Raw genomic sequence first — 18,852 nt, forward strand, 5'->3', positions numbered from 1 at the left:
ACTCAAGTCGGTTACGACGACGAACTGGAGTCAGGTCGAGACCCCGATGAGGACGACGAGCATGCAGATGAGCTTCCCTGAGACGGTTTCTGACAGTTTGTGCAGAAATTCTTTGGTTATGCAAACCGATTGTTTCAGCAGCTGTCCGAGTGGCTGGTCTCAGACGATCTTGGAGGTGAACATGCTGGATGTGGAGGTCCTGGGCTGGTGTGGTTACACGTGGTCTGCGGTTGTGAGGCTGGTTGGATGTACTGCCAAATTCTCTGAAACGCCTTTGGAGACGGCTTATGGTAGAGAAATGAACATTCAATACACGAGCAACAGCTCTGGTTGACATTCCTGCTGTCAGCATGCCAATTGCACGCTCCCTCAAATCTTGCGACATCTGTGGCATTGTGCTGTGTGATAAAACTGCACCTTTCAGAGTGCACTTTTATTGTGGGCAATCTAAGGCACACCTGTGCACTAATCATGGTGTCTAATCAGCATCTTGATATGGCACACCTGTGAGGTGGGATGGATTATCTCAGCAAAGGAGAAGTGCTCACTATCACAGATTTAGACTGGTTTGTGAACAATATTTGAGGGAAATGGTGATATTGTGTATGTGGAAAAAGTTTTAGATCTTTGAGTTCATCTCATACAAAATGGGAGCAAAACCAAATGTGTTGCATTTATATTTTTGTTGAGTGTATTTCTGACTAAACTGCTGGAAGGAAGAATGCAGGTGTGTATGGTGCACAGGGATGGGTATCGAGAACCGGTTCCTTTCGGGTATCGTTAAGAAATGATTCGATCCACCGACATCAATAAGCTTTGTGCTTAACGATTCTGTTATCGGTCCTTCAGAGTGGCCGTTGTTTTGGCGGGTGTTTGTCAGGAAAATGATAATTTCTCTACATTGATTACAGACCCTGCAGCGGGTCCTTAATCAACTTTTCTGCAGTGCGGCTTTGCTTTGAACCTTGAACCAATCGAAGCAGTGGTTCGCAGATTGAAGCAATGCTTTGATCCGTTGCTTCGTTTATTTATTTATTTCGCTTAATTTTGCCCTGCTAAAACCCTAAAGAGCATACATCTGTGAGTATTATTTACCTTTTCTATGTTAAACCGACCTGTTATGGTCTTCTGAAACAGTTGATAGATGTATTTTATAACTTAGAAACGGGAGCGATGCTAACGCGTTAGCATTGCTATGGCATTTTCAATGTTAAAAGTTAGCATTTAGCAGTTGCAGCCGTCACGTTCGGTTGCATTTGTTTTCAAATTGCAATAATTCCTTAAATTTATTTTTGCTTATATATTATTAATCTAATGATTATTATATACAATTTTAGAGAAAGAGACAAAAAGAACCTGAATAGAAACACAACAGAAAATATATAATAGCAACTAACAATGAACATAAATACATACAGAAATAAATAAGTGTTTCCTGTGAACACCTAGTGACTCTCACACCTCCATTTCATCCCTGTCTTATTTAAATTTAATGACAGTTTGTTTCGGTCAAACCATATTTTCAGTTTGTTAATTTCTTCAGTGATTTCCTCCAGAACTTTCTGCCAAACTAGAAAACTGCTGTATCCTTGTAAGAGCAGAATACTACTGGAATGAATCTGAATAAGGAAAGTTGTATTTTTTTTTCTCACCTAAATGGATACTCCAGTTTATCGTCTGGAATAGTCCCCGATTGCATTTCAGAGCTTCTAGAATTGAAACATTTTTGTGCAGGTGGTGTTGGGGGGTAATTTTGGGTTTCAGCTTTTTTTGTTTTTCACCACTTTCATCCCTGAATATGAGTTGTGATTCACTTTTGTACGGATTAAAGTTACTAACTGGGACTCCTGTCTCGTTGCGAGAAAGAAACGAGAATCGCCCTCCGTTCTGTTCACACAGCTCCAAACGTTGCGCGGCTCTCTGACAAGTCAAGATAGAACGATAGAATCCAGTCTGAATTAAGAACTTCAAAGTGAAACACTGTTTTGTTTATTTTTATTTATGTCCAGAGATCAAGGATGCAGTGACTAATTTCATATTTATTTACTTTAAGACTCAAGGAAATACATAGAAAACCTGTAAAGCCTACGTTTAGTACAAAATTCACGAGGTATCGATAAGGAATCCGATCGATAAGCAGAATCGATAATGGCATCGATATCAATAAAATCTTATCAATACCCATCCCTAATGGTGCAACAGAGTTGAGGGTGTTTTTGGCAATTCATTTTCTATGGCATTGTCCATCTGCTCACCAAATTTCCTCAACATTCTCTCACAACTTTCTGAGTTAAATACTGCTATGTGCCAAACATTCTTCTGGATCTCTGTTTAAAAAAAAAAACATACAGTATGCCCGATCACCTCCAAATGTCACTCACTGATTTCTTGGAATATTATCTATCTGCTCGACAAATGTCTTTGAAATCCTTTCACTACGTATTGAGTTATCTTTATAATAGATGAGCAAACAGTCAGACACTGGTGAAAACATTAATGTACCTCCTTGACTGAGGTGAAAAGGAACCAAGAAACAAATCTTTGAAAGAGGATGATTTTGCTTGCTTAATAGATTTGTTTGCCAAGTTTTGATTTGTTATCAATAATTCATTGCTGGTTTTAAATAGGCGATTTTACGGTAATGGAATTACAATCAGTGCAAATTTGTCACAGCAAACTGAAATATGGCCACATTTTTCCTGTTATTTTAATTCCATTACCATAAAATTTCCCAGGTGGACACGAGAGGCAACAACAATTTAAAAAATAAAAAAAAATGATAACTACGAGAACATTCTAACCCTTTCTGTGGGGACCAGCTGTTTCACCTCCTGCTCGACTGAAGTAAACATGCTGTGGACAGCACTGTTATATTTGCTGAGATGAAGTATGACGTCTTCTTTTTGTCAGTCTGGAGTTCGTGGAATTGTGTGGCTTATTATGAGAAGAGAGCGGAGACAAATCTCCCCGTGTTGAGGCTTGATCGTGATTAGAATCTTATCTGATGGAAACCTGGCATGTTCAGATGAGTTGTTTTAAAATGGAAAACCAACAGACAGTAAGCGGTCCAGAAGTACAGTCACCAAAGAGCCGAACTGATCCCCTCTGAAGTGCATTTTCTTTGAGCTCGGAGTAAATCTTTATGGAGCTGATTGCTGGATTTAAGTGTCTTGCTGTAAACTTTTTGTTATTGGAACGTTGTTGCACTTAACTGGTGGACTGCACGAACATTAATTTACACATTCTCGTTAAGTGTTCCCCCTATTGTGCAGAAGTGTCAGCTGTAACCATTCGGGTCTCGTGTGTTTATGTGAGCTCATATTCACAGGAAGGGGATGGATTCTTGTGGTAATTAATTCTGGTATCATCCATCACTCTCACATGCTCTGAGTGCACTGACCTCATCGATCACATCAGACTTAATAATGACAGCTCTCCCTAATGACAGGATGTGGATGGGAACCGTCTGCTTGCTTTTTCTCTGCTCTGATGAACTTAATACCAATATGTTCCAAATTTCCTGCCAAAAATACATTTTTTGGAAACAGCTGAATCTACCATTTTATATCACTGACCAATCACGGCTGGTTACAGAAGAGCCACGGCCACTTCTTTTCCTCATTCTGAAGACTTTTTGGAACTTTTTTCTTGCTGTTTATTTAATCAGGATAACTTTGACAAGCAAAGGAAGTCTGTTTTTCTTTCTTTGGGTCATACAGTTGTGTCCAAAAGTATACAAATGATACACTTTTGTCATTTTGCCTCTGTGCATGACCACAGTGGTGTAGAAATGAAACAATCAAGATGTGTTTGTACCAGACTTTTAGTTTTAGTTCAGGGGTTTTAACAAAGATATTGCATTTACCATTTTAGAATTATAGCTTTTTGAATAAATAGAGTGCCTCCATTTTCAGACCCTATAAGTCACTGGACTTACAGTATACTGGGATTAATTTTGTACAACTTTTCAGTTTTATTTAGACAAGTCAGGGGATGAATGCATGAACATTTATAAGTCACCTAAATAGGTTTTGGACTTCATTTACATCGGTCATTAAGAAATGCAAATGATATCACTGGTACTGCACGATAAATCTGTCTGGAGTGCAACTGTGCAAGAAGGAGATGAGTGAAGGAAGCCACCAAGACACCTGAACAATTCTACAGGAGTTATAGGCTTATATGGCTGTGATGGATAGAAACTGTGTAAGCAGCAACTTTTGTGTGTTACGCCACCTGTCACAACTTCATAGTGGAGTGGAACATTCAGTTTCAATTGATTTTATTTATACAGCACCAAATCACAACAAAGCTGCCTCAGGGCACGTCACACGAGTAAGGTCTAACCTTACCAACCCCTAGAGCAAGCACACAGGCAAGAACGATAAGGAAAAACTTCCTCTGATGATGTTGAGGAAGAAACCTCAAGCAGACCAGACTCAGAGGGATGACCCACTGCTTAGGCTATTCTAACAGTTACAAGACTTTTACAAAGTTTTTACCAAGCTAAAGAAACAGGAAACAGAGAAACCAGAAAAGCATCCATAACAAAGATGAGCGTGTAGTCACTTGCGCCACAGGCAGGTGGTCGTCCAGCACCCTGGGGTACAGGGCCAGCATCCATCCATCACATCATCAGTGGGCCACAGCACAAGCTGTCCTCATGGAAGAGTACATTCCCCAAGCAGACTGCAGTGTGCTGCATCAGCTTTACCCAGGGCATCTCGTGGTCAGTCCATCACCCTGTGGTACGCAGCCATCAGCCTTGCACGATGTCATCAGTGCCTTGGACAGAGAGAAAATGAAGAATCAGTCAGATCATTTCTCTTTACACCATACAGACCTGCTGGTCATTTCACTGGAGTCTTGCACAGGCAGACAGTTTTGCCTTATGGTTATCATTTTTAAACAAACTAATTGCAGACAAGTTATAGAAATTAACATCACATCTGTCATTTTACAAAGTGAAAACATCAGCTATAAGTTAATGTAATGCACTAACTTTGACTCCAAAGTGTGTCTGTGTTTTGGTGGCTTCCCTCACTCTATTTCTTACAGTCACTCATGTTTTGAGTTATTACTCCAGACAGCTTTATCATACAGTACCATACTGTTTTGTCATTTTTGATGTAAATGAAGTCCAACATATCTTCAGTGATGTGGCAATGTTAATGTATCCGTCCTCTAACTTGTCTAACGGAAACTAAAAATATTTTAAACACAAATCATACTTAGTTTATTCAGTTACTTATGGGCTCTGAAAATGGAGGTACTCTAAAAAAGGCCATAATTCCTAAATGGGTCGTGCAATATTTTTGCAAAAACTTTGAATTAAAGCTGACGCTCTCTTTTACTAATTGTTTTATTGTAACTCAATTTGTTGGCGTATAGAGGCAAAATTACAAAAATTGTCACAGTCCAAATACTTATGGATCTGTTTGTGCTTGATACAAGCTAACCCCAGAGACCGGGTTAAATTCATGGCTGTACTGTTTGGATGGGGAAAGAGTGACAGATCATGTTCTTCTTGCTTCTGTTGTCAGTGTTGTGTATTGACTCTGAAAATAGATCACCTCAAATTGAAAGAGACCTGAAAAGAAATTAAAGTAAATGAGAATTTGTGCTTCCACAACTGTCTCTTTTTTAGCGTAGCTTCTTTCCCAGTCAGCAGGTTTAGCTCGACAGTGTTTGACTGTCACGTGTTATAAATGTCCCTAACTGCGACGTAACATTAACCAGTGATTTTGAGGTCATGTCCTTCGAGGCTAATGGTCTGTTTCTGCTCTTAGTCACTTACGTATTGCTTACATTTAGTGTCTCATGAATAAGTTTAATGTCTTTCTTTTTCCTCTTCTCTTTTCTTCTCCAGTTGAAGCAGCCTGACAAGGCGGCAGCAGCTGCTCACACCTATTTTCAGGCCAATCCGGAGCACGTAGAGATGGGCCAGAATCTGGAGCAATACAAAAACATGCAGGGAGTCCAGGAGGAACATTTTGTGGACCGTGAAGCCCGGCCTCACCAGGTAAACTACATCAAGTCACAATAGATCTGTGCTGTTTTCAAAATGTTTTTATTTTGGTTTGTCACTCACCATCCATTTAATGGAATGTTTGCCTGGTAGCAAACCATTCGTGTGCTACAAACTGCATCACAAATGGAACAGCATATTGCCATTTTTAATTGATCTTGGCTCAAGACTGTTTGAGTTGAACAGCTATGACCTTGAGTTTGGCATTTCAAGGTCATCAAAGGTCATGTGACCAAGAGAACATTTATATTAGTGTTTAATAGCAACCATAGTGGTAACCAGTTTTTCAAAATCGCCATTGTACATGAGTTTGATCTTTTAAGGTCATCAAAGGTGATATGGCCAATATGATGTATGACTTCATATTAGTGTTTAATAGTAACCCAGGTGTATCTTCACCAATACTTCAGACCAGCAATCTATATATTAAAGGATGTCGCACCAAAATCATAATTTAGATTTAGGCTGTTAGTGACTATCCATCCATCGGGATTACTTTGTGCACTTCCGAGACCGGTTTCAAAGTATACGGCATTTGCAACAAACAGCTACAGAGACGTCCGAAAACAAAGTACTCATGAGTACTCGTGACATCGCAACTAGAAGCATCCCAGCGTGCGCTTCAATGGAATGTAGCTGATAACGTTAAGAACAGAGGCAACAGATTAATTCCAAAATTGACATAACTGTGATGTCGTGTTATGATGACTCGTTTTTAAGTGATAACTGTTAATTTTGCTGCAGTCACGATAAAAGCTGCAGCTCCAAGAAGGTTGATGTGCACCTGCATGGGCATGAGTCAGAAATGCAGCCTGTCAATAACCTTCTCTGCTTCAGGTTCAGCTTTGTGCACGATTAATTATGAGTGTTGTTATCAATAAAAAGTAAAAAAAAAAAAATACATCTGCTGCCAGGGGAATACAAGCATCCCGTCAGCTGCACAGCGTGCACACACACACACACACACACACACACACACACACACACACACACACACACACACACACACACACACACACACACACACAGTTATTGATGGACAGTTTCAGTTCAGTTATTGGTGTTGTATATTTTGTAGTGCTGAGGTCCACAGGTTACATTTCAGTGAGATGTCTGGCAGTGTCATGTTTGTTAAGAAACACTTAATTAATGTTAAACGACAATTTGTTGTAGTCAAAAAGAGAAGTTACATGATTTAAGTGAAATGTTTGTCAATAAAAACAAAGCTAATGATATTGGTAGCATTTACAGTCAAAACGTAAGGAACAACTGATGAATAAAACATTTTCAAAGTCATAAAACTGTAATGGTATCATTAAGTATTCGTATCGGTACTTGGTATCTTGGTACTTGTAATCGGTCTGGAAAAAAGTGGTATTGGTGCATCCCTAAATAAAATTAAATAAATAAATAAATATAATAATAATAATAATAATAATACTGTGTATATGATAATGAGAACCTAAACAATTTATAAATACATTAAGACAGTAAATTAACCTTCAAAAATTACATAATTAACAGGAAATAAAAGGGTTGAGTTCTTCCTCGAAAAACTGTTGAGGTCTAAGGTTTTAAAAAAAGATTCTGGACTCACACACCTTTTCAACTCATAGAAACTTTGCATAATTTATTACCACCCTTGAAAAATGTCAGCTCCTTATTTTATAGTGCTGTTATACAATGTGCTGCTATACAAGGCTGCTGGAACCTCAATTTCCCTGAGGGAGTCTTCTCAAGGAATTAATAAAGTTCTATCTAATCTAATCTATAAACACTACCCAATATAGAGCCCATGGATCCCCACGGGCATTGCGCTAGTTCTAAATATCTTCTGTATTTAAGCATTGGCCAAAATTTCGATCTTGGCCCATGACCTTGATTTTTATTTAAATCAGATAATTTTGCCTTGACCCCCTACTCTCAGTCACTTCTTCAAGTTTAGTCCAGATGAGATCAAAACTCAGTTATTTTGTGCATACTTGGGGAGGACTCATCATGTCCTCCCCAATTCTCTCATCATGTTCCACCTTTTTGTTCTGTCCACAGCAGTCATTTACAGCAGCGGTGAAATTGTATGACAGAGGTGACTATGAGGGCGCCATTGCTTTGTTCGAGGATGCTCTGGTGGATTACTATAAGGCAGATGTAGAGTGCCGTGCCATGTGCCAAGGGCCACAAAGGTTTGAGGGCCATGACCATATCCGCTACCGTTACAGCCTCTACGAGCTTGTATCAGGTAAGGACAAAGACCTGAGCACATGCACTTTGGCAGAAAAACATGTCAGTACCTGAATTTTGTTTTGCATTTATCTCACGCAAAGTCCTCTCAAAAGAACCAAATGATTCTCTTCTGAAGAAATTCTCCATCCTATTACTAACAGGACCAAACACATCCAGTCCTCATATTAGCTAAATGGTGTGTGTACAGGCGTAGACTAAGCAATCTCTACACCTTAGCGAGTTCAGTCTTGCCAAGCAGCACCACTTGAGTCACATGCGTGCCTGTGTGCGTGTGCATGTGGATGGTTGGCAGGCGGTTTGGTACAGATTAGAATACTTCAGGATAGGAGTTAGACTGTACCAACCTATAGACCAGGGCTTGGTTCCAGGTGTGTATTCGGGCTACCTGCCTCTGTTCTTGGACAAGACACTTCATCTGCATCATCCGAGTCCACCCAGCTGTAACCGAGTACCAGTCTTGGCTGGGAAGTAACCTGCGATAGACTGGTGTGCAATCACTCTACTGTATCCTGGAATAAGCTGTATGACACATATGCAATCAGAGGCAACCGCCAGGGCATTGGTACAAATAAAGATCCCACGTTGTATCCACATTATACATCGTGCCGTTGTCTGTTCTCCACCCAGATTGCAAACCCTTGGTCTTTTAATGTGACAAGATTAAATTTGCAACCTCAGTCGATAAAAGTCTGCTGGACATCAGCATAATCTTTGCAGAAGCAACAAGTCTGAGGTCATAGTTCAGAAAGTGGGTCATTCTAGAGACCCTGACATTCTGCAAATATTTCACGAAAGACCAGTCTCATTTTCTGGACCTCCCTGTTGTGATTTTTGACCCTCCCAATCCTTCTTTGCTGGTATGATTTGATGTCAAAACTCTCCTCCTCGCTTGCTATGATGGTATGATTGTACAGGGTGACCCCCCCTCCATTCCTTAAAATATGCTAGCCTTACGATCATTCCCCAAAGTGTCAGATATCTCGGTCGCTTTGCATCAAAGTCATGTTCCTCCATGACATAACAGGCCTGGAGGCCTATTTTGCCAACAAATCATACCATTTGGAGCATATTTTGGAAAGAGCGTGACGTTTACGCAAAGTGACCAAGATAACTGAAACTTTGGGGAATGATCGTACACAGACTGAAGTTTAAGTCCAGCAAAGTTTAAGGAATTTGCTTGACCTTTGTAGGATTTATTACAATTTTTTATGAGTTCTGGAGGTTTTTGGGGTCACCCTGTACCTCTGTGTGAAAAAAGTTGTTTTACATTGTTTGTTGATGTACAATGTGATATTTTATCTGAGTGGATCCACTGTGAAGTGGTTTAATCAATACTGTTTTGAGCTGATTCGAAGAAATCAGAAACTAATGCCGGACATGGTCTTGAAATGAGTCTGAAAATGAGTATTTGTTGATCCGTAGATGTTTGCGTGGGACCATTACAACAACACCCCGGCAGCCACGGACATTTAGAGTTGAGTGTTGGCTTGTAGGCATAAACACTGAAAATACTTAATTAGGTTGATCCAGGCTTTGTTTTACTTGTAATCAAGAGATTATTTTCCATTGTACCGTTGTGGTAAAGACTATGATTATGGTGCTTAGTTTACTTCAGCACGGTGTATTTTTAAGAGTACATATTTCCTACAACTGCTTCATCATTTACTTTTGTAATCTTTATCAGAAAAACACACAGAACATTCATCCCTTTACATGATTCTGACAAAAACACAAATGCTAACTACAGTTTGTGTTTTCTGTAATATAGTCCATGTGGATTAACAATAGTGGTTTACCCCAAAATTAGAAAGCCACTACCGTATTTTCCGGACTATAAGTCGCACCAGCCACTTTATCCATTATAAAGAAAAACAAACCATAAATAATTCGCACCGGAGTATAAGTCGCACCAGCCACTTTATCCATTATAAAGAAAAATAAACCATAAATAAGGTCCACTTGGACCTTGGAGGTGAGGAATACGCATCCAAAGTTCTGTTCTCTGATTGGTTATCGCGACCAGCGTGAACTATAGGATGGCCGTCATACTACAGTGCCCATGATGCATTGCATTTCCTTTTCCGGTGGCCATTTTAAAACATAGATCGACTCTGTCACGTAAAATTGTTTTGTTACAGTAAATTAATTGAGATCCTACCGGTATATTTTTCATTTATAAGTCGCACCGGAGTATAGGTCGCACCCCCGGCCAAAACATGTAAAAAAAAGTGCGACTTATAGTCCGGAAAATACGGTAATTTCTGGAAAACTTCAGTAACTGATAATGAAGCATAATTAAATTCCTATTCATGGGTAGCACATTTAATTATTTTTCATACAGCTGTTAGCAGATTTGTTGGGCTTGATGTTGATTCCCCTCATTCACGTGCACATTTCTTCCTGGCTGGTCTTTGAGAGTTCTTCTGTTAGGATTCCTTACAGAAATTAATAAGACTGTGCGTGGGGAATGTCAATACTAATCAATACATCCTGATCGATCTTGTCAGAGAGTCACTGTCACGTTTTTGTTGCAGATCACGTCACTCAAGTGCTGCACTGTGAACACGAGTGTGTTCGAGACCTGGCCACCCGGCCGGGTCGCCTCTCGCCCATGGAAAACTACCTGCCCCTGCACTATGACTACCTTCAGTTCGCCTACTTCCAGGGTGAGAAGCAAACTCACCTGAACACATCCAGTGAGGAAGGTGTTTTGGGGGGAATGAGGGGACTATTTTCAAATGATTTTTTTCTGTTTTTGGTGCAGTAAATAAGCATGTTGTAAGCATTTTTAAGCATCCACCCCTCCCACCCTCAGGATTTTATTTCCCTTTATTGAATCACAGAAGAAAGTCACAAATGTCCTCTGAAGACCCAGAGGAATAAGGGTTGCAATTTTTTATCTTTTTGCATTAAATAATTGTCTTGGGTGAAAACGACATACGCAGTCAGAAACATTTTTTTTTTTTAATTTTTATGGAATGTCCTTTGCAGTGGACAAGGGGATTTCATGCTACCTGAATAATAATCCAATAACCAGTAAAAATCTATTTAAGCATAAAAATTCAAAAAGAAAAAATAATATAGCACCTTCAACTGCACCACAGACTAAAACAGTTAAATGTGGTCCATTAAACATTAGGTCTCTCTCTTCTAAGTCCCTGTTAGTAAATGATATAATAATTGATCAACATATTGATTTATTCTGCTTTACAGAAACCTGGTTACAGCAGGATGAATGTTAGTTTAAATGAGTCAACACCCCCGAGTCACACTAACTGTCAGAATGCTCGAAGCACGGTCAAGGAGGAGTAGCAGCAGCAATCTTCCACTCCAGCTTATTAATCAAAAACCCAGACAGAGCTTTAATTCATTTGAAAGCTTGACTCTTAGGGTTAGGGTTGTCCATCCAAATTGGAAGTCTCAAAAACCAGTTTTATTTGTTATTATCTGGACGATAGTCCACCTGGTCGTTACTGTGAGTTTCTCTGTGACTTTTCAGACCATTTGTCTGACTTAGTGCTTAGCTCAGATAAGATAATTATAGTGTGCGATTTTAACATCCACACAGATGCTGAGAATGACAGCCTCAACACTGCATTTAATCTATTATTAGATTGAGTTGGCTTCGCTCAAAATGTAAATGAGCCCACCCACCATTTTAACCGCACTTTAGATCTTCCCACCCGGAAACTGAACATTCTTTGAATGTTCATTGAACGTTTGCATGAACAAAGAATGAGGACAGGTAATGTTTGCATGCAAACATTCAATGAACATTATACAAACATCATATGAACAGTTGAACCAGAACATTAAATGAACATTTGTAGAATGTTTGCATGCAAACATTCAATGAACATTATACATTCACAAACACCATATGAACAGTTGAACCAGAACATTAAATGAACATTTGTAGAATGTTTGCATGCAAACATTCAATGAACATTATACAAACATTCACAAACACCATATGAACAGTTGAACCAGAACATTAAATGAACATTTGTAGAATGTTTGCATGCAAACATTCAATGAACATTATACAAACATTCACAAACACCATATGAACAGTTGAACCAGAACATTAAATGAACATTTGTAGAATGTTTGCATGCAAACATTCAATGAACATTATACAAACATTCACAAACATCATATGAACAGTTGAACCAGAACATTAAATGAACATTTGTAGAATGTTTGCATGCAAACATTACCTGTCCTCATTCTTTGTTCATAGGATGTTCGTGCAATGTATCTACAATTTTTTTGTGATTTTTCCTATTGAGAACTAAACATGACGTAAAACAACTTTATAAATGTTTTAAAATTCAACAGGTTTTATTCAAATAGTAACTTCATGGAATTCACATAAAATCAATAATGCAGAAACTTTTGAAATCACTTACAGATTTAATGATGGAATTCATCTTTACAGAATTAAACATCATGCTCAAAAATAAAGCACATAAAATGAAAAATTTTCAACTTTACAGAAGATTTTTCTTTCACCGACACTACTCCAAAAGATGTTCAAAAGAATAAATCTTCAAGAAATAATGAAACCTAAAAAAAAAAATTCATCTATTGATCTACAACCAACTACACATTTTAGGAGCAAAAATAAATTCAGCTTACATCTACATACAGTTAATATTTTATATTTAAGAGCAAAACTGTGGACAGTTTTAAAACAAACACTACTCCCAAATTCCCTGAGAAAATTCTTATGAAAAAATAGAGTTTTTAATCACAGATTTGAAGATTCAGTATGACAATGCAACTTGCTGAACACACATTTTTAAGAGCGAAACTGAACAGTTTAACACAAACACATTACAATCAATAAATTTCCTGAGGAAATTCACATGACAGAACATTAAGTTTTTATCACATAGAAGTACAGTCAGATACGACAATATAATTGAACACAATTTTTAAAGCAAAATTGAACAGTTTTAACACAAACATTACAATAAAATTTCCTGAGGAAATTCATGATAAAAAATATACGAAAATAATAAATTAATTTAAATTGTTTGATCACCAGAGAAAGTTTCTCCGGAAGTAAAATTACATTTGATCAAAAATATTCCATGTACAAGGCAAATTAAATGTTGCTGCTAATCTGCTCATAAGCTTTGATATTATGAAATATAAACACAATGCTAAAATACCCTCAGCCATATGAGGATTGTCGTCTTAATAATTACTTAACTGGTATCGCAGTGCAAAGTGTGTATACACACACATATATATACACACACATATATATACACACACATATATATACACACACATATATATACACACACATACATACATACACACATACATATACACACACACATACATACATACACACATACATATACACACACACATACATACATACACACATACATACATACATACACACACATACATACACACATACATATACACATACATATACATATACACATATACATATACACATACATACATATACACATACATACATATACACACATATACACATACATACACACATACACACATATACACATACATACACATACATACACATAACATACACATACACATATACATACACATACATACATACACATACATACATACATACACACATACATACATATACACATACATACATACACACATACATACATATACACATACATACATATACACATACATACATACACACATACATACATATACACATACATACATATACACATACATACATACACACATACATACATACACACATACATACATATACACATACACATACATACATATACACATACACATACATACATATACACATATACATACATACATATACACATATACACATACATACATATACACATATACACATACATACATATACACATATACACATATACACATATACACATATACATACACATACATACATATACACATATACATACACATACATACATATACACATATACATACACATACATACATATACACATATACATACATACATACATATACATATACATACATACATACATATATACATATACATACACATACATACATACATATATACATACATATATACATATACATACACATACATATACACATATACATACATATACACATATACATATACATACACATACATACATATATACATACATATATACATACATATATACATACATACACACACACACACACCCCTTTATTGTGTTATCTGTGTATCTCTAATATATTTGCCTCTGTATGTTTATATTGGTGTTGTAGGATAAACTCAATGACATTTTAATGGCATCCAAAGGAGATCATGTATGTGCACATGCATGAGCTTCTGAAAAATGTGGAAGTTACCATCGACTGCAGGATGTGTGCACACTGATGTCTGCGAGATGTCGTGTTATCAGGTTGTGAAAACAGCGTTTTCCGTTTTCGAAGTGTTTTTCAGTAGCTTTACATAATATATGATATACGTTAGATTTACACGAATCTGTTTCGTAGCAGATTCTGCCATGTTGCATTAGCAGCCAGAGACAGACCAGACGTCACGGTGCCTCTCTACTGTGACTGGGTGTCACTCCCCCCAAAAGACAGATTTGCAAGATTTAGTTTCTCAAACCTGTAATCTGGGTCAGGAAGAAGTTCAGGATGGTCCCGTCTATACTTCTTCTGCTTGGATAGGACATCTTCGGATTATGGCACAATTGTAGAAATGATGATTGATGTGATATTTATTGCAGCCTCCATAACAACTCTGTAAATTTGTGGCACGTCCCTGGCAAGGCTGCCGTTGACAGTTCCTGACTTGCCCTGACTGCTGAAGCACTGCCAAAGATAAACAGGAGTCGTCACGGAAACGACTCAAATTTGCTGAAACAGTGGAATGTCCGCATAAAGTCCTGATGCCGGCCTCTTCTGAATCTTCTGTTCTCTCACGACGTCCTGGGTGAATTAAGCCTTAAATTAGGATGTTTTCAGGTCGAAACAGGCCGACGATGGCGCCTGGAAGCGCTGCGCGACGTCCCGCTCAGTGGGAAGTCCTTACAGCGGCAGAAACACCCCATAATCTCTCATCAGCCGTTAAACTTTTCACCGAAAACCAGCTAAATTTCTCAAATAGTGTCCACTCGGATATTCCTCACAGGTCCAGAAAAAATTTTGATAAAGCAACGCTTGCCGTCTCGAGCAGCGTGTGAAACAAAGGAATTCAGCCGAGAGGGCTGAACCACATCTCACTTAAGGCCTGCCCACAGGGAAATGACGTCACCGACACACGTGAAAAAAACTCACGCATGCGCACAAGGGTTCAAGCATGATTGGTGTAATCGCACGTCATTCAAATCCATATAGTTAAAAAATAAATAAATAAAAGTGTCGGTTTCTTATCTAATAGACCTCGTATTTGCTTGCAGAATTTTTCTCAGGTTAGTTATCAGCGAGGTATTCACAAAGGTGAAAGCAGATCAGACAAAAATGATTAATCCTCTGTACCCAACGCTATTTGTGTAAAGGGCGTTTCACACTGCATGCTTTGGAAGTGTCAGAGGCATCACAAATCGGTCTAAAAAGCATTATTTTCAATGAAACACGTAGCTTTTTACAGGCGTTAGAAGTGTCGCGTCAAAAGCTGAGCTACACAGATGCTTCTACCAGGAGTGTGCGCATTCCTGCTTGTCAACAGAATGACATTCAAAGTTCAACCCAATCCAACTTTTGGCGCTCTGAACTGTGACAAAGCTTCACACTGTCCAATAGAAACGTGTTGGGTCCAAACATGGAAGACTCCTGGCAGAAACCACTGATCTCTACAAAACAGAAACGTGTCACAGGACTGCTCATTTATACAGAGCAGTTTTCTGAAGAAAAATCCTTGCAAATGTTTAACCCCAAAATTAATTTGATTGTGAAATCAAATTGCTATATTAAAGCTTTTTCTTGGTTCATCGACACATATAGAACATGGCGATCATTCAGCTTTCCTCTGGGGAAGAAAAAAAAAAAAAAAAAAAAATCAGCGAAAATCTCAGCCCCCCTGCTGCATGCGTCGTGTCAGGGCGTAGGGAGGCGTTGACACAATGTGACTGACGACACATTGGGAGTTGTTGCCTGACGCGTATAAAGCATGCAATGTGAAAGGCCCTTTAGTTGCTAGTTTCCATAAATACAGCATGTCTATAATACACTGTGTAAAAAAAAAAAAAAGGCAAAACTTTATTGAAGTGAAGAGGACCTAACAAACAGAAAACATTAACTCACTTCTTTGAGTGACTTTACTGGAAGACCCATTACTTCCAGGCACTGCTTGTAATTGGTTCAAGCCCACACTTCTGGTTTAGCTGGCCAACCTTCGGATAATCGTGTCAGCAGCGTCCACATTGTTCTCTCTCCTGGTATGTCTGGGAACCGACACTTTCAGGGATGGTCCAAGGATGTAGTGCATCAACTTTGTCATTCAGCTGTTCGATACTGTGAATGATGTCATTCTGCTTCTCCTGGAACACAAAATGTATATAGATCCACATGTTACAACCTTAATACAGAAGTTCCCACTTTTTTTTATTAAATCCTATGCTTCACAAATGATTAAGCCAATGCTGTTGACCTGTCGTCATGAGCACGGACAAATCTGTGAATGAACCGAGTGATGAAAGTGAGCTATGAGGGAAAAAATAAAAAACTTGAAAGATCTCGACAAGGCCCTGGCGGGGTCTGGTGGTTGTCCCCCAGAAAAATGTGAAATCTCAAATGCATTCTGGTGCTTATTCCAAAAGAATCTCCAAAAATTAATTTTTTTGTTGGCACAGGTCAGTTTTTCCACCCCAGATAAGGTGGAAACCTCAGTACAGCATAGAAGTCCTTATGTTTCAAGTGTATGGTACCACAGACAGTATTCACACACTATGCAAATGAAACATTATGCAAGGGACAGAGAATTTTTTATATAAGAAATTCTGAAACTTTATATTAGCAATAAATATGTTTATTGAGTAACAGGGCCAGTAACAGGGAAAACAAGCATCCAAAAATATTATCACAAGCTTATCTTCATAAAGTCTCTTTCTGGGCACTGACATGACTTAAACTTCAAATGCGTCAACACCTAATAAAAGAGAGTATATATTTTAGTCATGTTTTAGTCAAAATATTAATTAAGCCTGTGCCTCTCTGTGGCTAACGTTAGCTCCATGCTAGTCAAAAATGTTTTGGTTTGGTTCCCATTAATCTATGGCTGGCATAATCAAGCTTCAAGCAAGTTTTGTTATTTCTGGCTAAAACGAATTTGTGCTCACATCAGAATCCGTTACCTTCTTTTGATATTCACAGCGTCGATATCACGGCACAAAGGCCCCACCATTTGAAGCTAGCTGCTACCTCATGGTAGCTATGTGGTGGTTCTTTGTGAGGAATCCCAGTCGACGAGCGTCCAGCGTTAGTCTCCTCTTCTGCTCTCAGTGGTCTCTTAATCACAGTATAGAGACTGAACAGGCAAATTAACTTGTGGAACACAAACTTCTATTTGCTAAAACAGAACGGAGTTGAGTGCTGAAACTCAGTTAAGTCTTCTTCTTCTGCTCTGTTAAACAGCGGGTTTTAACCCAACTCGGTGCTCTACTGCCACCAACTGGTTCGTGAGCAGCACTGCAAGCAACTGTGAAGCAGCAAGCATATTGTTAACAAAATAATTTAATAGTAAATAGATCTATGTACAAAAACTACTTGAAATAAAATGAATTCATTTGACTTGTATCCTCTGATAATGTTGGTCAAACATGTTTTAAAATAAAGCACTATAATGTTTCAGACGTTCTGACCCAATTATTACAGTAGTTTTGTGAGACAGCATTTCTCTGAGCTGATAAACCTGCTTTGACTTTACCTTTAACCACGAAGGAACCAAACACTTATGCTAGAAATTTGTTAACTTAATTGGCAATACATGAATGTATAATGTGATTACAGGAAATTATACACAGTGATCACTGATACTTTTTTATTTATTTTTTTATTTTTACCAGAATGAGTATGTTGCATTTTACATACAGAAATGATTGTATCCAGGTGTTACAAATATATTGTGTACAATGTACAATGTTCATGTTTTACCCTGGATAATTATAATATCATGCCTCACTGCAAACATGAATTAAGCAGCTGATATTAAAGGAATCAGAAAGCAAGAAATATGTTGTAACAATTATGTGGTAACAATTCCCACCAAACACTGTTCGACTGTGACATGAAGTCATCCTCAAATGAGGCCTGAGTGAAACACTAAACCCTGGACAAATGTTCATTCTGGAAATGTGAAATCGAGTTGATTTCTGCCACTGTAACGTGTGTGACTGTTATATTCATCTCATGTTCAAACATGTTTGTTTAAAAACATGATTGAACTGCAAGTTGTGAAGTGACCAGTAAAAAATATTATTTGTCTATGAGCTGTTTTATTTCAATGTCAATGCTTCCTGCTCATGCATGTTGAAAACATTATTTTGTAAATCAATTTTTTTTTAACTTTAATGTTTTTTTTCCTTATTTTCAAAAATGCTAAA

General features: G+C 38.0%; 1 protein-coding gene across 1 annotated transcript in view; it reads left to right on the forward strand.

The window, feature by feature from the left end:
• p3h2 (prolyl 3-hydroxylase 2) overlaps positions 1–18,852 on the forward strand; it is a 183,150-nt gene that overhangs the window by 123,155 nt on the left and 41,143 nt on the right. The window contains exons 2-4 of the mRNA XM_034179881.1: positions 5,870–6,022; positions 8,078–8,267; positions 10,807–10,938. Coding sequence (XP_034035772.1) covers positions 5,870–6,022; positions 8,078–8,267; positions 10,807–10,938 — 475 coding nt within the window. The remainder of the gene's footprint in view (positions 1–5,869; positions 6,023–8,077; positions 8,268–10,806; positions 10,939–18,852) is intronic.

The sequence above is a fragment of the Thalassophryne amazonica genome, chromosome 10 (genome assembly GCF_902500255.1).
Source record: "Thalassophryne amazonica chromosome 10, fThaAma1.1, whole genome shotgun sequence".
In the NCBI taxonomy this organism is placed as follows: Eukaryota; Metazoa; Chordata; class Actinopteri; order Batrachoidiformes; family Batrachoididae; genus Thalassophryne; species Thalassophryne amazonica.